The sequence below is a fragment of the Pleurodeles waltl genome, chromosome 3_2 (genome assembly GCF_031143425.1).
Source record: "Pleurodeles waltl isolate 20211129_DDA chromosome 3_2, aPleWal1.hap1.20221129, whole genome shotgun sequence".
Lineage (NCBI taxonomy): Eukaryota > Metazoa > Chordata > Amphibia > Caudata > Salamandridae > Pleurodeles > Pleurodeles waltl.
Genome location: NC_090441.1, coordinates 39,235,112 through 39,256,447, shown reverse-complemented (window position 1 = coordinate 39,256,447; position 21,336 = coordinate 39,235,112). Strand labels below are relative to the sequence as shown.

The following is a 21,336-nucleotide window of genomic DNA, read 5'->3' as shown; positions in this document are numbered from 1 at the left end:
TATCTGCCAGGCAGCCGCATGGGCATCCCTCCACATGTTTACCAAACATTCCTGCCTGGACAGTCAGGTCCAAAGGGACAGGCAGTTTGCTCGTTCAGTCCTGCAGGACTTAATGGTATGAACTTGGTTTGCAAGCCCAACTCTGGGAATGGAATTGCTTGGGTATCTATTCAAAGGTAAGGAATCTGCAACTAGAAGTCTCTATCAGATGAACAGGTTACTTACCTTTGGTCACGCCTTATTTGGTAGAAGCAAGGATCATTCGACAACATAATTCGGATTACCCCAAACATGATATCAACCAGGCAGTGGTGGGGTCAGAGAGGAAACATAGCCAAAGGGCTAACATTCCTCACACAGATATCAGACTTTGTAATAACAACGGGTGCGTCTTTAGAAAGATGGACACTCATCTTCAAGATTTCACAATCAGCGGGAGGTGAAACAACCTCCAGATGAAAATGCACATAAATTTACTGAAACTCAAGGCAATAGAGTGGCCCTACTCTCTTTCCTTCCCAGAATAGCAAGATTATCCATGTTAATGTGGACCTTACCTCTAGCATGCATTACATAAACAAGCAGGGAGGAATGAGGTTATCAGCTCTGTCATGTAAAGCGCAACAGATATGGAAATGGGCCCTGCACAACCAAATAACACTAAAAGCAGAACATGTACCCGGAGCAACCAATGTCCTAGCACACATATCTGATAGAGACTTCTAGTTGCAGATTCCTTACCTTAGAATTTTCCCCCAGGCGTCAGACTGGATCTGGAGATTTTCTTCTAGCAATACCCTTGCGTGTCAGTAGGTGGCGTTGGTCGGCTCCGCAGGCGTCGTGGTCGCCGTGATGATGTCGGGAGTAGTACATAGACGCCACCCTCGCGCAGTGACATCAGTTCTTTTCTTTCCGCGCCACGCGCTGATCTGAGAGAGAGAGCTACCCTCGGCTATTTTTTGGCCGAATTTGACCGTTTTGTCTAACTTTTTTGGTGCAACACTTGGTGCGTCAAGGATGTCCCCAAAGACCGGGTTCAAGCCGTGCGAGGACTGCCACTGCATGATGTCGGTGACAAACCCTCATCGTGTTTGCCTGTGGTGCCTTGAGCGCAACCATGACCCGAAGTCGTGCTCCGAGTGTCAGGCAGTGCATCTGAAGGCTTTGCGGGAGCGGTCCCTAAAGCTGATGGCGGCCCGGCACTCGACTCAGCGTAGATCCTGATTTCGCTTGAGAGGAAGGTCTCGAGATCGGTCGCCGAGCCATCACCACTCATCTTCTTCGAAGTCTTCGGGTCAAGGTAAGAAGATGAAGAAGTCGAAGAAGTCCCATCGCTCTCTGACTTCACCCCGTCGCTCGGACGAGCGTCCACGGACTAGACCTCTGTCCTCAGAGCCTACGTCTGGGTCGACTCCGCGCTTCCCCGAGTTTCCAAGAGCCGGAGCGACCCCCGCCCAACTCAGAATTCTACGAGGCCATGCGCCTCATCTTTGGGCGTGCCGAACCTGATATGGAGCCTTCGGCTGAGGGGCCTTGGGGTTCCGCGCCAGCGGCTTCGGCCCCGGCCACCGAGGCCGCCTCCGGATCCGTGTGCGGATCCACACCGACGCCGGTCGCACAATCGAGACCTTCCCCGGGCGCCGGGTCGTTTATCGACGCTCCTGACGTCGGTAGTGGCCACTATCGACGTCGACCCGATTCTCATTCCTGACGACTCGGAGTCGGAGCGGCATTGGCCGACGCCGCCATCTGCTTCGGTGGGCCCTATTCGCCCGAGGTCAGATTCTGACCCATTTTCCTATGGGTATGAATACGGGGAGGAATTGGAGGGGCCCCCGGACCCTTATGAATTACCAGGCAGACCCTACTATGGACTGGGCACAGGACTTGGGCGAAGCCAGTGGTCTGGATACTTCTCCTGACGCTGGCATGCTGTCTCCTCCTACCGTGGCTACGGCGGAGGGAGCTACCTATAGTATGGTGGTTAGTAGGGCAGCTGAGGTTCTTGGCCTTGAGCTACCTACTGTCGAAGTCAGGTCTAATCTCCTGACGGAGGTGCTTCAGCCTGGGGCTTCTACGTCTGAACCCCTTCTCCCATTTAATGAGGCCCTCACTGATGTCCTTTTGGGTACATGGTCCAAACCCAACACAGGGGCTCCTGTGAACAGGACTATCGCTTGCCGCCATCAGCCTGCGCCGAACGACCCAAAGTTCCTGTCCCGACATCCTATGCCTGAGAGTCTTGTCATCCAGGCGTCCTCTTCTTTTCCCTTCCGCACCCCCGGATAGGGAATCCAAAAGGCTGGAACAATTTGGTAAGAAGTTGTTTTCTTCCTCCAGCCTCACGCTGCGGTCCGTGAACACTACATGCCTTTTGGCCTGTTATTCGCACTCACTGTGGGATACGGTTGTGCAAGTCCTGCCGCAGATACCGGAGGAGGCCCGTGCTATCGTCTCCCAAGCAGTCAAAGATGGAAGAGATGCTGCAAAGTTCACGATACGTTGTGGGCTGGATACGACCGACTCTCTGGGCAGATCGGTTGCTACGACAGTGGCCTTACGGCACCATGCCTGGTTACGTACTTCGGGCTTCTCGGGGATGTCCAGCAGTCACTCCTGGACATGCCCTTTGATGGCACCCTTCGCTTCGGAGACAAAGCTGACTCGGCCTTGGAGAGGTTCAAGGATTCCCGGGCTACGGCTCGGTCCCTTGGCCTTTCTTCTGCCACACGCCCCCCACAGTCTGCTTTTCGTCCCTTTTGTGGCCACGGAAGGGGCGCCCTGTCGCGTCTTCAACCCAGCCACCGGGCCATGCACGCTGTACAGCCTATGCGTGGCCGGGGGCGCGGAATCCCACGTGGCCGTGTGACAGGGATCCAGATGTCTGTCCAGTCCACCTCTGCCCCCGCAGCAGCCTCCAAACCTTCCTAGTCCGTCCCCTCACTCCCGCCCAGTTGGTGGCAGAATCCGCCATCACCTGCTCCACTGGGAACATATAACCACGGACGGGTGGGTTTTGCAAATAATTCGGAAGGGCTACTCCCTCCCTTTCGGATCTGCACCACCACACATGCCACCTTCCTTCCATCACCTTTCGGAGGATCATTTGGTGCTTCTCTGCCAGGAAGTCGCAGCTCTCTTGGCCAAGGGAGCTATAGAAAGGGTCCCTGTGCCAGAAGTAGGTTGTGGTTGTTATTCCCACTACTTTCTGATACCAAAGAAGGACAAAGGCTTGCGCCCTATCCTAGATCTTCGGGACCTGAACTACTTCCTCAAGAAGGAGAGGTTCAAAATTCTCACCCTGGCTCAGGTTCTGTCTGCATTGGACCCAGGAGACTGGATGGTAGCGTTGGACTTGTAGGATGCTTATTTCCACATCCCCATCCTGCCTGCCCACAGACATTACCTACGATTCTTGGTAGGTCATGAGCACTTTCAATTTACCGTGCTCCCCTTCGACCTTAGCAGTGCCCCTCGGGTGTTCACGAAAGTGATGGCAGTGGCTGCAGCTCATCTGCGCAGGTTAGGGGTCTCAGTCTTCCCCTACCTAGACGACTGGCTGTTGAAGGCGCCTTCGCCCCTGACAGTGGTCTCCCAACTCCAGACTACAGCGGACCTCCTGCACCAGCTGGGGTTCACGATCAACGTGCCAAAGTCAGACCTGACTCCCTTTCAGACGGTCCCTTTCATCGGAGCAGTTCTGGACACAGTGCTGTTTCGGGCTTATCCTCCCCAAAAGCAATTCCAAGACATTCAGGCTATGATTCTGATTTCAGCCTTGGTCTTGGGTTTCGGTGAGACAGACTCTGAGGCTGCTGGACCTCTTGGCCTCCTGCATCCTGCTAGTAACACATGCCAGGTGGCATATGCAGGCTCTGCAGTGGGACTTGAAGTTCCAGTGGGCGCAGCATCAGGGCAATCTCTCCAACATGGTCCAGATCTCGGAGGGTACTGCGAAAGACCTGCAGTGGTGGCTTTCGAATCCCAATTGGGTCACTGGCAGACCCTCTCCTTTAACCACCCAGATCTCTCTCTAGTGACAGATGCGTCACTTCTGGGTTGGGGCGGTCACATGGGAGAGGCGTAGATCAGAGGTCTCTGGTCTCCGGCGGAGTCGGGACTAAATTTGCTGGAGCTCAGAGCGATCAGACTTGCGTTGAAAGCATTCCTTCCCTCTCTCAAGGGGAAAGTAGTGCAGGTGTTCACGGACAACACTACCGCCATGTGGTACTCCATCAAACAAGGCGGGTAGGGTCCTGGACCCTTTGTCAGGAGGCCCTACGCCTCTGGACATGGCTGGAACATCAGGGCATTACCCTGATGGTTCAACATCTGGCAGGCTCTCAACGCCAGAGCAGATGAACTCAGCCGCCGACGCACTGTCGATCACGAATGGCGTCTCCATCCGGAGGTGGCGCAAGATCTCTTTCAGCAGTGGGGAGAGCCTTGGTTAGATCTGTTCACCTCCGCAGAGAACGCGCAATGTCAGCTATTTTGCGCGTTGGAGTTTCCAAGGCAGCACTCGCTCGGAGACGCTTTTCGTCTCGAGTGGATTCCGGCCTCCTTTACGCCTTCCCGCCTATCCCTCTTCTGCCCAGAGTTTTCAAGAAAATCAAGTACGACCGGGCCCAAGTTATCTTGGTGGCTCTGGTCTTGGCTCAAAGAGTGTGGTATCCAGAGCTATTGAGCATGTCCATCGATCCTTCACTCAGACTGCCTCTTCGGGCGGATCTTCTGTCGCAGCAGCAGGGGACGGTCCTCCACCGAACCTGTCCAACCTCCGCCTTCATGTGTGGAGATTGGGCGGCAACAGTTGATGGCATTTGCCTTTCCACCCGAAGTCTGCAGTGTTATCTTGGCAGCCAGGCGTCCATCGACTAAAACTGTATACGCCTGTCATTGGAATAAATTTGTGGCATGGTGCACCAACAAATCTGTTGACCCCCTATCTGCCCCTCTTTCCGAGGTTCTTCAATTCATTCTTTCTTTACCCCAGCAGGCTCTGCATTGGGCACCCTTAAGGGGTATCTGTCTGCCATTTCCGCCTTTCCTAGGCTTCCTGATCACCCCTTTCTCTTTAAATCTCCTCTTGTGAGTAGGTTCTTGAAGGGGCTCACCTACTTATTTCCTCCCACTCCCTTCATCATGCCTCAGTTGGGATCTTAATCTTGTACTTACTTACTTGATGTGTACCCCCTTTGAGCATAATTGTCCCTTACGGCTCCTCAAATTCAAAACTGTCTTTCTCATTGCCATCACCTCTGCTCGCAGGGTGAGTGAGCTTCAGGCCCTTTCTTCAAAGCCTCCATACTTGTCTGTGCACCTCGACAAAGTGGTGTTACGCACTAGGGCTTCCTTTTTCCTAAGGTGGTTACACCATTTCATGTAGGCCAGTCCATCTCTTTGCCTACATTCTACCCACCCCCACATCCTTCCCATGAGGACGAGAGACTCCACCGTCTGGACCCAAAAAGAGCGTTGGCGTTCTATCTCAATCGTACTAAAGACGTCCGGGTGGACGATCAACTCTTTGTTGGCTATGTGGGTGCGAAGAAAGGGAAGGTGGTGCAGAAGCATACCATCTCTCGATGGGTGCTTCTGTGCATCAAAATGTGCTACGCTTTGGCAAAAAAGCAACCTCCTGACAGCTTGTAATCTCATTCTACCAGGGCCACTGCTGCATCCACTGCGTTAGCACACGGAGTTCCTGTCCTGGATATCTGTCAGGCAGCTACGTGGGCGTCTCTGCACACGTTTGCTAAGCATTAGTGCCTGGATAGTCAGGTTCGTCGGGACAGCTACTTTGGTTGTTCGGTCCTGCAGGACTTTCTAGTATGATATTAGTTCGCAGCCCACCACCGAGGATGGCATTTCTTGGGTATCTATTCTAAGGTAAGGAATCTGCAACTAAAAGTCTCTATCAGATGTACAAGTTACTTACCTTCGGTAACGAAATATCTGGTAGAGACATATTCTAGTTAAGCAGAACAACTGTCAGTTGCCACGAGTTAAAACTCGATCAACAGATTCTGGAGGACATCTTCGAGCTCTGGGGCAAACCAAACCTGTATCTCTTTGTGACCAAGGGCAACTGAAAATGCCAATAATGCACAAGCTGGCATTACCAAGAGGGGTCGTGGGGGAATGGGTTTTCAATCAGATGATCAAAATTGTTTGCACACGCTTTTCCTCCTATCTCATTAATCCAGAGGATCTTCAGGAAACTCAGGAGAGAACCCTGCTGAGTGATCCTGATCGCTTCCAGATGGTTCTGGTTCACAGAACTCCTGCTCCCTTCAGAACAGGCCCACATTCAGCTAAAGCCCACACCAACATTGCTAACAGCCAGGTACGTCATCCGGATCAGACATCACTACACTTGTCGACCTGGCTCCTCAATTCAACAAATTCGCAATGTTGAATATTCCGGAGAATTATAGAGAGATACTGACAAAGGCCATGGCTGACACTGCCAATAAAACACACAGACTTGAGTGGAAACATTTCTGTTCCTGTTGTCAGAAAACGGAGGTCCATCCCATCTCATCCTCATCAGAACAAATCCTCCCATATCTTCTTCACTTGGCAAAATCTGGTATAGCTCACTCATCCATTAAAGTGCACTTGGCAGCAGTATCACGATTTTGAAGATTGTGTTAGTCACCTTCCCTATGGTCGAGCAGGCTGGTCAAACAGTTTCTCAAATGACATTTTAGGGGTTTCCTCCTGTAAAGAGACCTCCCCCTGCTTGGCATCTCAATATAGTACTTGGATAATTGATGAAACCGCTGTTTGAGCCCTTCCACAAGGTAGACTGATGTATCTCACATAGAAAACAGCATTGCCTTTGGCATTAAAGTCAGCACGAAGGGTTAGTGACATCCAAACATTTACCATTAAGAAACCATTCATTCAAATTCAAGCAAGACTGCATGGTATTGAGAACCAATCCTACTTTTATAAGAAAGGGTTCAGTCGAACTTTCACCTTAATGAACCCATGTTAATAAGAGCATTCTTCCCCAATCTCCAAACTATGGCAGAAAAATCACTACATATGTTGGATGTTAAAAGTGTATTACATTCTACTTGCACCGAGATAGACAAATCTGCAAAACAAGTCAGTTGTTTGTGGCTTATGTGAATCTATGAAGAGGGTTCCCAATTTCAAAACACAGTATAGTAAGATGGATTGCAGCAGCTATCCAGTTTTGACACAGACAAGCAGGAAAACCATTAACACAGATGGTTAAGGCTCATTCTACCAGAGCTGTTTCTATTACCACAGCTCTCTTTGAGGGTGTTCCTATTCAGCAAATATGTAGAACAGCAACATGGTCTAGCAGGCACACTTTTCGCAGCATTACTGCTTGGATTCTGTTGACAAGAGCAGTGTGGCTGTGGGACAAGCAGTATTGTGCCAAGGTGAACCATTCATATTTATCTTTCCCACCGTCTGCTAGGATATATGTTCTTCTTTGCAAATGATAACTGCTGACTGTTCTCAGTCAAGCATGTGAATCTATGAAAGATGCAATACTAGAGAAGAAAATAAGTTACCTGGAACTGTAGTTTTCAGCATTGGTATCTTTCATAGATTCACACGCAACCCACCCTCCTCCCCATAAAGGCTCCCCTGCCCACATGTGCTGGAAAATCTGTGGGACGGGATCCTCTGTGGTGAGGGTCCTAAAGGGTGCTGTTGCCTGATTAGCTGAACTTTGGGTTCTTTTTAAATGATGTCACTTAGCTATTAAGTGAATGTCTTTTAACATTGACTTCTATGTAGGTTTTTCACAACTGCTTTCTGTGGTACTGTGGGACTCCCGCTTCGATGACGGGGAATATTTTAAGCATATGAATCTATGAAAGATACCAATAGTGGAGAGCTGCAGTTACAAGTAAGTAACTTATTTTCTTTTCATTTTGTGTCTCCCCATTCTAATGAGCTAGTCAAAAAGAAAAGGAATGCATTTGTCACAGAAACATCAGCGTATGTTTTCTTTTCCATACATACATTTGGAATTTGAAGTTCGCAGCGCATGGTGTGAACATTATGCAAATGTGACAGCTGCAGTGCAATATTCATGTGAGAGTTGTATTTTTGTACTTTATCCAGTTCCTTTTATTCTGAAAATATAAAATGTTTTAATTATGAAATATTTGTCATTCTATAATTCATTTTGATATGTGTTTTGTCATGTAATCAATACAGGTGACACCTTGTATTATCGCTTTACTTCCGATATCAGCAACACTGAATGGGGATACAAGTTTACTGTGACTGCCGGTCATCGAGGAAGGTTTCAGACAGGCATGTACCTTTAAAATATGCCTTTAAAATGTGTCTGTTATTTCAGTCTCTAATTGGATCATTGGAAGAAATCTGAATTTCGAATTCAAAAGTGTGAGCCTAATATAGACTTAAGAAAATGAAGCACCTGAATAGTAGTTTCGTATAGCTTCTCAGTTCTACCTTGACTTCAATTCTAACAACCAAGAATGCTATGTGTTTCTACATTAGAAAGGTGCATGGAACCCTCACTGCGTACATAACACGTGTAAACATTACGTGTTACACAGAACAGTGCATCCTATTTTCATTTGTTTCTTTAAAAAAAATCTGAAAAGTACTTTAGTGCATAGTTTTTTTCAAGGAAAATGTGTTGGGCTGTTATTATTGCATTAATACATTCACAAGGCAGCAGGACTTTACAATCTGTGCTCTCAGGATCTGGAATAAAATACCTGTATCCATCATGACTATCTCAACTCTGCTTCCATTTAGGAAAGAGTTAAATGTTGGGAAGTACCCTCTTTTTGGCATTGTTACCCCCACTTTTTGCCTGCTATCAGTATGCTTAGACTGTTTTCACTGAGATCCTGCTAACAGGACTCCAGTGATTGTGCTCTCTCCCTCTAAATGTAGTCATCAAGGAGTTGGTACACTCCACAATTGGCATACTGGTGCCCCCTTAAAAGTCCATAGTATATGGTACTTCGGTTCCCAGGGCATTGGGGCAGCCAGCATGAAAAGAAGCATGAACCCTTTCACCACATGTCACTGCACCAGGTCACAGAGGACAGGGTGCAGGTCCCTGTTTGTGAGGGCACCCCTGCATTTGCAGAGGTGCCCCTGTAAACTCAATTACACTGGATATCATAAGTGCGGGGAAAACATTTTACCCGTTTACAGGTCACAGGTCACTACCTGTGGTCCTGCTACACAATGGTAACTCCGAACCTGGGCATGTTTGGGATCAAACATGTCGGAATCATACCCCAATACTGTTGCCAGTATTGACTGTATGATTCTATGCACTCTGTGGGCTCCTTAGAGGACCTCCAGCATTACTCCTACCAGTCTTCTGGGGTTTTCCGGGCAGCCCGCTCTACTGCCACCTCTCAGACAGGTTTCTGCCCTCTTGCTGCTTGACCAGCTCAGGCAGAGGACAGCAGAACAAAAGATTTCCTGTGGGAGATGGAGGTAACACCCTCTCCCGTGGCAATAGGTGTTAAAAGGCTTGGGAGTGGTAGCCTTCCTGAGCCACCCGTTTGCTTTGAAGGGCACATTTGGTGCCCTCCTTGCATAAACTGGTGTACACCAGCCTGGGGACCCTTGGTCCCTGATCTGGCGCGAAACTGTACAAAGGAAAGGGAAGTGACCACTCCCCTGTCCATCACCACCAAGATGCCCAGAGCTCCTCGAGATGGCCATTTGATTCTGCCATCTTGAATCCAAGGTGGGCAGAGGCCCCTGGGAGCATCTCAGTGGCCAGGTCAAACAGGTGAAGTTAGAGCCAGCTCCACCAGCTCCTGATAGGTGGTCACCTTGCAGGTGCCCAAGCCCCCTTCCTGGGCTATTTAGGGTCTTCCTCTTGGGTGGGTCCTCAGATTCGACGTGCAAGATTCCAGCAGGACTCCTCTGCATTTCATCTTCTGGGCTCCGGAACTGCAACTGGACGCTTCAGGAACCAACAATCTGCAACTTCAGCGATGACTCCGCTTTGCAACATTGTTTCTCCGACTCCTTCCAGTAACTGCAATATTTCTCCAGCTGTGCATCCTCTGAGGTTGATGAGATTCCAGCCTGCACCATGAAGTAAGAAGGAATCACCCTTGGAGTGAAGGAGTCAACCCTCTTCCTCTGCGGGCACCAACTGCAACGATTACCCGCTGCTTGGAACTTCTCTCCTCAGGAGCTGCGTGGATCTTGCATCACAAGTGGTGGTCTGGAGTGGTCATCTTGGTCCTCTCTGCTAGTTGATCAGCTTGGGAGACGGTAACCCCTTGCCTTTCCTTGCAGGAGAGTACTCCTGTGCACCGTGACTCTTGCAGCTACCAAGGCTTGTTTGCTCCTGCTCCAAGGGATCTTCAGGCTTCGTGTAGCCCCGGCCCCCAGGACTTCTTCCTCCCAAGCACAGTATCCTGCCTGCTGCTCCAGCGACGTGGTACTTCCTTCGGGTGTGCTGAGTGGGCCTCACTGGTCTTGCTGTGCCTGCTGCTAGTGGGTTGCCTGTTGGGGCTGCCTCCTCTTCGTGTGACTCTACTGACTTCTGAGGGTCACCCTGGACTCCCCTCCTTAGTTTGAGTCCCATGGGTCTTGCTGGTCCTTTTCAGCTTGCAACCCGTCTTCTTCCTGTCTTGCATATGCCAAGGCTTGTTGCTGGTTCTTCAGCACCACTGACCCACTGCAAGCCGACAGCTGATGTGGGACACCATCTGCATCACTTCAGGGACCCCTCTTCTGCTCCTCTGCTGCATAGCTGCCCTTCATTCACCGTCGACCTGGTCCTTTATCCACAGAAGGGTGAGTGGTGGCTCCTGCCACAGCTGGATATTCCATCACGAACTGGACTTGGTCCCCTTCCTTTGCAGGTCCTCCTCTGCCACTGTCCACCGTTGGGTTCTTCCAGGCTTGTCTAGGACTTGCACAATCCTTTTCCTAAGTCCTCCTGTTGGTTTTGGGGGAAACCAGGTACTTACCTCTGCTCTCCTGGTCGCCGGAGATTACTCTGGTACTCACCTCTTGGGGTTCCTAGTTCTTCCAGCTCCCCTCTATCGATACCACATCCTTGGGTGGGGGACTGTTTCTCACATTCCACTATTTTTTATTGCTTTTGCCAATGCCTATTGCTTTTTGTGCTCTTTACTGATTGTTATTGTGTATATAATTAGTGTGTTTACTTACCTCCAGTTGGGGGGCTGCCTATTAGTATTCTAGTATTTATGTTACCTTATTTTTGTAACACTGAGTGGTTCTTTCATATGTGATAGTGCTGTGTGACTGTAGTGGTATTGCATAAGCTTTGCATGTCTCCTAGATAAGTCTTGGCTGCTCATCCACAGCTACCTCTAGAGAGCCTTGGCTTCCTAGACACTGCCTATACTTCACTAATAGGGGATACCTGGACCTGGTATAACGTGATAACACCATAGGTCCTCACCACACACCAGGCCAGCTTCCTACAGACGTTATAGTTAGGTTTTGAATTTACTTGTACAAAACCATAGAAATTCAACAGTTATAGTTAGAGTTCTTTCAGGTAACTAAAACTCACACCCTGAGGTAACTATAACTCATGCTTTCGCCATGCAAAGTTAATTACTCCACATATTATATCATTAATTACATAATCTGATAGAGACTTCTAGTTACAGATTCTTTACCGTAGAATTTCTCTCAGCCGTCAGACTGGATCCAGAGATTTTTCTTCGAGCAGTACCTTTCCGCGCCGTCAGGTGGTGTTGGTAGACTCCGCGTCCATTGATGACATCGCAGTCGTACATAGGTTCCACCCTGGCGCGCTAGCGTCAGTTCTTTTCTTTCCGCGCCACACACAGACCCGGAGAGAGCTATCCTGCTTATTGGTTTGACTAAATTCAACCTTTTTGTCTTCTTTTTGACTTCTTTGGTGCCTCAAGGGCTGTCTCGGAAGACAGGCTTCAAACAGAGCAATTCCTGTCACCGCATGATGTGAAAGACCCGCACCTGGTGTGTTTGTGGTGTCTGGAGGGTGAGCTCTACCCAAAGTCGTGCTCCTAGTGCCAGACCATGAACCCAAAACCTTTGACGGAGCGGTCCCTACAGCTCATGGCTTCCCGGAGCTTGATTATGCATCGCTCCCAGCCTCGTTTGAGAGGAGGGTCTTGAAACCGCTTGAAGAGTCATCACAACTCCTCCTCATCCCATTCCAAATCTTTGGGACATTCGAGTCACACGAAGAAGTAGAAGAAAGCCAAACGTTCTTCAACTTCACCCCGTTACTCTGCCGATGTGACGTGGGAGGATGCTTGAGGCCTTCATCTGCAGAGCCTACTTCTGGGTCCGCTCAGCGCCTCCCAGAGTTTCCTGGAGTGGGAGCCATCCCTGCCCAGCTAAAAGAATTTTGTGAGGCCATGCGCCTCATCTTTGGGCACACCAAACCCCCTGCAGCGCCTTTGCGGCCTGGGGGCTCGTGTTTGGGCCCTTTGGGTTCCGCGCCGGTTGCGTCAGCCTTAGCCTCCGAGGGCCCATCCAGATCCGTTGCGACACCAGTCGTGCCAACACGACCTTTCCCGGCACTAGCTAAGTAGTCGACGCTCCCGACATCGGTTGGGCCCACAATCACCGTTGACCCAATCCTCATCCCCAATGAGCCGAAACGACATTGATCGACACCGCTTCCGACTTCAGTGGGGCCTTTTCACCCCAGGTTGGATTCTGACCCATTTTATTATGGGGAAGGATTAGTGGGTTCGCTGCGCTGGACCCTTTAGAATACCAGCTTGACAACCCTGACTTGTACTGGGTGTAGAAAAGTGCCAGTTTGGCATTGTTACCCCCCCCCGCTACCCCCCTCCAAAACCTTTTGCCTGATATTGATGCTAACTTGACTGAGTGTGTGTAGAAACCTGGCTCTGTATATACTATATCAAGGTGAGATATAGTGTGCACAGAGTCCAAGGATTCCCCAGAGGCTTACCAGAGGCTAAAGTGGATAATACTAATGCTCCCTTTTGTGGTAGTGTGGTCGAGCAGTTAGGCTTATCAGAGGGTAGTGCAAAGCATTTGTTGTACACACAGAAAATAGAAGAAGCACACACTCAATGACTTAACTCCAGACAAATGATTTTTACATAGCAAAAATATATTTTCTTTATTTTTAGAATCACAAGATTCAAGTTGCAGGTAAGTACCTTAAGATTCGTATTTCACACATGTATCAACAGTACTTTGTTTGAAATAGGTAGTACAGTTTTTGAATTATTGGCAATAACCTGTTTTAAAAGTGGACACTTAGTACAATTTTCAGAACAGTTCCTGAAGATAGAAATGTTAGGTCAATTTACAGGTAAGTACAACACTTACAGTTTAAGTCTCTGGGTTTTAGGTAGGCCACAGATTAGGGTTCAAGTTAACCCCAAACACCCACCACCAGTAACACGGGCCGGCCGGGGGCAGAGGTCAAACAGGACAGGGGGTACTTGGAATCAGGCCTGCCTGCAGGTAAGTACCCGCGGCTCAGATGGCAGACCAGGGGGGATTAGAAGAGCACTGGAGGGGCCACAAGTAGGCACCAAAGACACATCCTCAGTGGCACAGGGCCGGCTGTGTGCAGGGTACAAACAGGATGTCAGGTTTCCAATGCTGGTGTATGATGAGACCCCGGGGTGACTCAGAGGCTGCATGTGAGGTCCAGGTGGGTGTCTCGGGCACACCACTGGTGGGACTGGGAGGAGGGCCGCCTGCTGAACATTGAGGCACCAGGGGTCAGTTTCTCCAAGGCCTGGGGGCTGCGGGTGGAGTGTGTTCTTAGGTGTTGAATATCTTCGTCCAAAGCTTCGCGGTCAGGGGGGTCCTCGGGATTCCCTCTGCAGGCGTCGTCGTGGAGGGGTCGAATGATCAACCCAGGGTGGGCACTTGCTCGCAATCGCCTGAGGACCATCTCTTGATGGTTGGACCACCTGGACACGGGCCGTGGGCATCTGGTGCACAGGGGTCAAGGCTCACACATCCAGAGTGAGGTGGGAGTCCTTGGTTGCAGGTTTCTTTAGACAGAGCCGCTGTCCTCTGACGTTCTTGGTCCTTTTGGGTGCAGGGCAGTATTCTGGAGTTGGCAGAGGTCGCTGAGCCCACTGGACACGTCGCTGGATACGTTGCTGGTCTTTTTACAGGTTCTTTGAAGCAGGAGACAGTCCGGTAGGGCTGGGGCCAAAGCAGTTGTCGTCTTCCTTCTACTCTGTTAAGAGTTTCAGCTTAGCAGTCCTTCTTCTTGTAGGTTGCCAGGAATCTGGAGAGCTCGGTTCAGGGAGGCCCTTAAATCCTAGATTTAGGGGCATTTTAGGGGCCAGAGGGCAGTAGCCAATGGCTGCTGTCCCTGAGGGTGGCTACACCCTCCATCTGCCCACTCGTTTGGGGAGGGGGGCACATTCCTATCCCTATTGGTCTCTGTCCCCCAAACCAAGATGGAAGATTCTGCAGGGAAGGGGGGTTACCTAAGCTCTGGACACTTTAGGGGTGGTCCTGGCTGGGGTGGTTACTCCTCCCTGTTTACCCTAATTTTCCAGCCGGGCTTGCCGCCAAAAGTAGGGCTTTGTCCCGGAGCGGGAATCTCCACTAGCTGGAGTGCCCTGGGGCACTGTAACCCGGGGCTTGAGCCTTTGAGGCTCACCACCAGGTGTTACATTTTCTGCAGATGGGAGGTGTGAAGCACCTCCACCCAGGACAGGCTTTGTTTCTGGCCACAGAGTGCACAAAGGCACTCACTCCATGTGGTCAGAAACTTGTCTGAAAGTGGCAGGCTGGCAAGGACTAGTCAGTCCTACAATAGCAGTTTGGCTGTGTGCATTTTTCAATAAACCTCACACTGGCATCAGTGTGGGTTTATTGTGCTGAGAAGTGTGATACCAAACTTCCCAGTATTCAGTGAAGCCATTATGGATCTGTGGAGATCGTAATGACAAACTCCCAGACCATATGCTCATTATGGTTACACTGCACTTACAATGTCTAAGAATGGACTTAGACTCTGTAGGGGCATATTGCCCATGCAGCTATGCCCTCACCTGTGGTATAGTGCACCCTGCCTTCGGGCTGTAAGGCCTGCTTGAGGGGTGACTTACCTATGCCACAGGCAGTGGTTTGTGGGCATGGCACCCTGAGAGTTTCACTTCAGGTCACTACACCATGTCACTATAAGTCACCCCATGGTAGTCCTTCCTAGCTCAGAGGGCAGGGTGCAGGTACCTGTGTGTGAGGGCACCCCTGCATGAACAGAGGTGCCCCCACAAACTCCAGCTCCATTTTCCTGGACTTCGTGAGTGCGGGGATGCCATTTTACGCTAGTACTGGACTTAGGTCACTACCTATGTCCAACTACATAATGGTAACTCCGAACCTGGGCATGTTTGGTATCAAACATGTCGGAATCACAGCGCCATGCTGTTGCCAGTATTGGTTGTATGATTCCATGCACTCTGGGAGCTCCTTAGAGGCACATCAGCATTGCTCCTACCAGCTTTGTGGGGTTTTCAGGGCAGCCCATGCTGCTTCCACCCCTCAGGCAGGTTCCTGCCCTGCTGCTGCTTGAACAGCTCAAGCCATGAAGGCAGAACAAAGAATTTCCTTTGTGAGAGGGAGGCAACACCCTCTCTCTTTGGAAATAGGTGTTACATGGCTTGTGAGGGGTAACCTTCCCAAGACACTGGTATGCTTTGAAGGGCACATTTTGTGCCCTCCTCGTATAAATCAGTCTCCACTGGTTCAGGGACCTCCAGTCTCTGCTCTGTCCCGAATCTGGATAATGGAAAGGGGAGTGACCACTCCCCTGTCCATCACTACCCCAGGGATGGTGCCCAGAGCTCCTTCAGCTGGCCCCTTGATTCTGCCATCTTGAATCAAAGGTGGGCAGAGGCCTCTGGGAGAATCTGAGTGGCCAGGTCAGGCAGGTGACGTCAGAGCCCCTCCTGATAGGTGGTCTCCTGGATAGGTGACCAATCCCCCTTCCAGGGCTATTTATGGTCTCTCTTGTGTGGGTTTTCAGATTTGACATGCAAGATTCCAGCAGGACTTCTCTGCAATGTTTACTTCGACTTCTGGTCACTGGAACCTCACATGGACTTCACAGGAACCTACAATCGCATCGCTAGAGATGTCTTCGCCCTGCAACATTGTTTCTCCGGCTCCTTCCAGCAACTACAACATTTTGCCAGCTGTGCATCTTCTGAGGGTGGAAAGTCTTCAGTCTTCACCAAGAAGCAAGAAGGAATCTCCCTTGGAGTAAAGGAGTCACTCCCCTTCATCTGCAGGCACTAACTGCAACGACGACCGGCTGCGTGGATCCTCTCTCCTGCAACTCTGCGTGTATCCTGCAACACAGGTGGTGGCCCTGAGTGGTCCTCTTGGTCCTCTCTACCAGCTTTCTGACTTTGGAGGTAGTGAGTCTTTGCCTTTCCTTTCAGGACGGTACCCCTGTGCACCGCGACTCTTGCAACTACCAAGGCTTGTTGGCTCTTCTTCCGAGGGATCTTCAGGCTCCATGTAATGCCGGCCTCCAGCACTCTTCCCTGCAACATGTGGTCTTCTGCATGCTGCTCCAGTGACGTGGGACTTCAGGTGTGCTGAGTGTGCCTCACTGGGACTCCTGTGCCTGCTGCCTGCGAGTTGCCTGTTGGGGCTGCATCTACGACTTCTTGCTCTCCTGACTACTGAGGGACACCTGGGACTGAGTTGAGTCCCCTCGGACCTTCCTGGTCCCCAGCTGCTCTGCAAATCTTCTTCAGCAACTCTTGCCTTTGCCAAGGTTTGTTGGTGGCTTTTTCACACCACTGACAGACTGCAACTCGTCTTCCGATGTGGGACACTGACTGCATCACCTCTGGAACTCTTCCTCTGCTCCTGTGCTGCATAGCCGACTCCTAATACTCTCCATCGCCCTGGTCCTGCAACTCCAGAAGGGTGGGTGGTGGCTCCTGCCCCAACCGGACACTCCAACTGGAACTGGACTTGGTCCCCTACATTTGAAGGTCCTCTTCTGTCTGGATCCATCTTCGGTTTCTTCCAGTCTTGCTTGGGTCCTGCACAGTCCTTTTCCAAAGTTTCTCTGTGGGATTGTGAAAAAACAGGGACTTACCTCTTCTTTCCTGGTCGCTGGGGGGGGTCACTCTGGTACTTAGCTTTTGGGGTTCCTAGTTCCTCCCGCTCCCATCTACAGATTCCACTTACATGGTGGGGGTCCCTCATTCGCATTCCATTTTTTTAAGTATACGGTTTGGGCTGCCACTAGGTCCCTGTTGTCTTTTGCTATTGCACTGTTTTCTAATGCTTTCTATGCTCATTCCTGACAACTAAGGTTTATATATTAGTGTGTTTACTCACCTAGAGTATTTCCTATATAGTATTTTAGTATTTGTGTCACTAAAATAAAGTACCCTTTATTTCTGTACCACTGTGGTTCTTTCAGGTGTGTAAGTGCAGTGTGACTATAAGTGGTATTGCCTGAGCTTTGCATGTCTCCTAGATAAGCCTTGGCTGCTCATCCACAGTTACCTCTAGAGAGCCTGGCTTCTAGACACTGACTACACCTCACTAATAGGGAATACCTGGACCTGGTATAAGGAGATAATACCACAGGTACTCACCACACACCAGGCCAGCTTCCTGTACCTTTTGGGCCGCTACACCCATTCATTGTGGGATACGATTGCGCAGGTGTTGTCGCTGGTCCCGTCAGAGGCCCGGTCTATCATCTCCCAAGCTGTTGCTGATGGGAGTGATGTGGTTAAATTCACGATTCGTTGTGGGCAGGAAACAACCCACTCACTGGGCAGATCGGTTGCATCGACTGTGGTCTTGAGGTGCCACGCCTGGTTGACGACTTCTGATTTCTCAAAAGGATGTCCAATAGACTTTCATGAATATTCTCTTCGATGTCACCCGTCTCTTCGGAGACAAAGAGGACTCCTCGCTCGAGAGGTTCAAGGTGTCCTGAGCTATGGCTCCGTCCCTTGGCCTCGCTGCGGCCCCTAGCCAAACACCAGGCCACGTTTTGCCCCTTTTGTGGTCACAGAAGGGCTTCCTGTCACATCCTTTTCCTGTTAGCCACTAAGCCGCTCATGCTCCTCAGCCACTGCGCAGCCAGAGATGCAGAATCCCACGGGTCTCGTGGGTCAGGAATCCAGGGGTCTGCCAAGTCCACCCCCACCCCTGCTGCAGACTCCAAAACCTCCTTGTCCATCCCACCACCTCGGTCCAGTTGGGGGCAGGATCCGCCATCACCTACCCCACTGGGAATCCATCAGGATGGACAGGTGGGTTTTGCAAATAGTCCGAAGGGGCTATTCCCTCCCCTTTGAGACTGCCCCTCCGGCCATGCCTCCATCTTACAGCTGCTTACCAGAGGATCTTCTGGCACTTCTCCACGAGGAAGTCCGGGCTTTGTTGCCCAAGGGAGCCATAGAGAGGGTCTCTGCGCCAGAAGTAGGTTGTGGTTGTTATTCCTGCAGGACATTTTAGTTTGGTCTTGGTTTGCAGCCCACCACTGATGATGGTATTGCTTTGATATCTATTTTAAGGTAAGAAATCTGCAAGTAGAAGTCTCTATCAGATGAACAAGTTCCTTACCTTCGGTAACGATTTGCAATAAAAATTATTGATGAGACAACTGTGCATGGCAAAGGCGAGAGTTATAGTTACCTAAGGGTGCAAATTTTAGTTACTTAAAAGAACTCTAACCATAACTGCTGCATTTCTATGCTTTTGTACGAGTAAATTCAGAACCTAACCATAACATCCCTGTAACTTTAGTTTTTTTTCAATGAGTGTATATGTATATTGTAGGAAGTTGGCTCTGTATATACTATTTCAAAGTAAGAAATAGTGTGCACAGAGTCCAAGGGTTCCCCTTAGAGGTAAGATAGTGGCAAAAGTAGATAATTCTAATGCTCTATTTTGTGGTACTGTGGTCGAGCAGTAGGCTTATCAGAGGGTAGTGTTAAGCATTTGTTGTACACACACAGGCAATAAATGAGGAACACACACTCAAAGACTTACTCCAGGCCAATAGGTTTTTATATTGAAAAATATATTTTCTTAGTTTATTTTAAGGACCACAGGTTCAAGATTTACAGTTAATACTTTAAATGTAAGGTACTTCACTTAGATACTTTAGGAACTTTGAATGAAAACAATATCATGTACAGTCTTTGTAAAAATGGCATATAGCTATTTTCAAAGTGGACACTGCAAAAATCAACAGTTCCTGGGGGAGGTAAGTAAAGGTTAGTTTTGTAGGTAAGTAAAAGTAAAACACTCAGCACCGGAAAAGGGCACACACGTGTCGAAGACATCCGACTCCTGTCGAGATACCGGCACAGAGTATTCTCGGCACCGAGATACTGAGTCCGAACAGACTCGACAGCGAGATACCAGCACCGACCAAAGTCGGCACCCCGAAACCGAAAAAAGTGGCTTCGGAGCCGAAAAAGACTGCGGAAAAGGTTTTGGTGCCGAAACATCCAGCGTCGGAGCTGAAACAGAGCTCCTATTCGGAGGAACAAGGCCTCTCATCCCAACGTCAAGGCCATAGATTTGGACAAGAATTGGAGCAGGGAGAGGCAGACTATACACAAAGAAGGCTCCATATTCAAAAAGACACAGGGAAAATAAGAACTCTTCCCCCTATTAAAATGAAAAGGAAACTTTCTTTCCAAGAAACGGAGAAACAGCCAAAATCAAAGGTGGCGAAAGAAAAAACTCCACCACATTTTTCGCCACAACCATCGCCACAGCACTCACCGCAACTGTCACCTATTGCAACACCCCCTATGATGCAATCTCCAACGCACACAGGGATGTCCCAGGATGACCCAGATGCATGGGATCTCTATGATGCACCAGTATCTGACAATAGTCCAGAATGCTACCCGGCAAGACCGTCACCACCTGAAGATAGTACTGCTAACATGCAGGTGGTGTCCAGAGCAGCTACTTTTCACAATATAGCACTACATGCTGAACCTATTGAGAATTACTTTTTATTTAATACTTTGTTGTCAAAACACAGCCAGTACCAAAGTCTGCCGATGTTACCAGGGATGTTGAAACACGCAAAACAAGTGTTTCAAGACCCAGTCAAAAGCAGAGCTATTACACCTAGGGTGGAAAAAAAGTACAAGCCTCCCCCTACAGACCCTGTGTACATCACGCAGCAACTAACACCTGACTCAGTGGCAGTAAGCGCAGCACGCAAAAGGGCAAACTCACAGGCTTCTGGGGATGCACCACCACCCGACAAAGAAAGTCGAAAGTTTGATGCAGTGGGGAAGAGAGTTGCAGCACAAGCAGCCAATCAATGGCGCATTGCCAAGTCACAGGCTTTATTGGCAAGATATGACAGGGCTCATTGGGATGAAATGCAGCATTTTATTGAACATCTTCCCAAGAAATTTCAAAAGCGTGCACTGCAAGTGGTGGAGGAGGGCCAAAGTATCTCCAACAACCAGATACGATCGGCAATGGACGTAGCGGACACAGCCGCCAGAACTGTGAACACATCGGTCACTATTCGGAGACACGCATGGCTCCGCACCTCCGGATTTAAGCCAGAGATCCAACAGGCTGTGCTTAATATGCCTTTTAATGGACAACAGTTGTTTGGGCCGGAGGTGGATACAGCTATAGAGAAGCTAAAGAAGGACACTGACACGGCCAAAGCCATGGGCGCGCTCTACTCACCACAGAGCAGAGGCACATTTAGGAAGCCACACTTTAGAGGGGGGTTTCGAGGCCAAAGCACAGAACCCTCAACCTCACAAGCCAGACCCACATACCAGGGCCCGAATCAAAGAGGAGGCTTTTGGGGACAATATAGAGGTGGACAGTTCCCTAAAACCAGAGGGAAATTCCAAAGCCCAAAGACCCCACAAACTAAACAGTGACTTTAATGTCACAAATCCCCAACACATAACACCAGTGGGGGGGAGACTCACAGATTATTACCAAAACTGGGAGGAAATAACTACAGACTCGTGGGTCCTAGCCATTATCCAACATGGTTATTGCATAGAATTCCTACAGTTACCACCAAATGTGCCTCCAAGAACACACATGTCCAAACAACACTTGGATCTATTACAACTAGAAGTCCAAGCGTTGTTACAAAAAGACGCAATAGAACTGGTACCCAACCATCAGAAAGGAACAGGTGTTTATTCCCTGTATTTTCAAATACCCAAAAAGGACAAAACTTTGAGACCCATCTTAGATCTCAGAACACTAAATCTTTACATCAAATCAGATCACTTTCACATGGTAACACTTCAAGATGTAATCCCCTTGCTCAAACAACAAGACTAC

At 49.6% G+C, this 21,336-nt stretch overlaps 1 protein-coding gene across 2 annotated transcripts in view; it reads left to right on the top strand.

Moving 5' to 3' along the window:
- The window catches only part of ZZEF1 (zinc finger ZZ-type and EF-hand domain containing 1), a 1,404,152-nt gene that overhangs the window by 1,234,619 nt on the left and 148,197 nt on the right, over positions 1 to 21,336 (top strand). For both annotated transcript variants that reach the window (XM_069226690.1, XM_069226689.1), the window contains exon 51: positions 8,215 to 8,313. In XM_069226690.1, the coding sequence (XP_069082791.1) occupies positions 8,215 to 8,313 (99 nt within the window). The remainder of the gene's footprint in view (positions 1 to 8,214; positions 8,314 to 21,336) is intronic.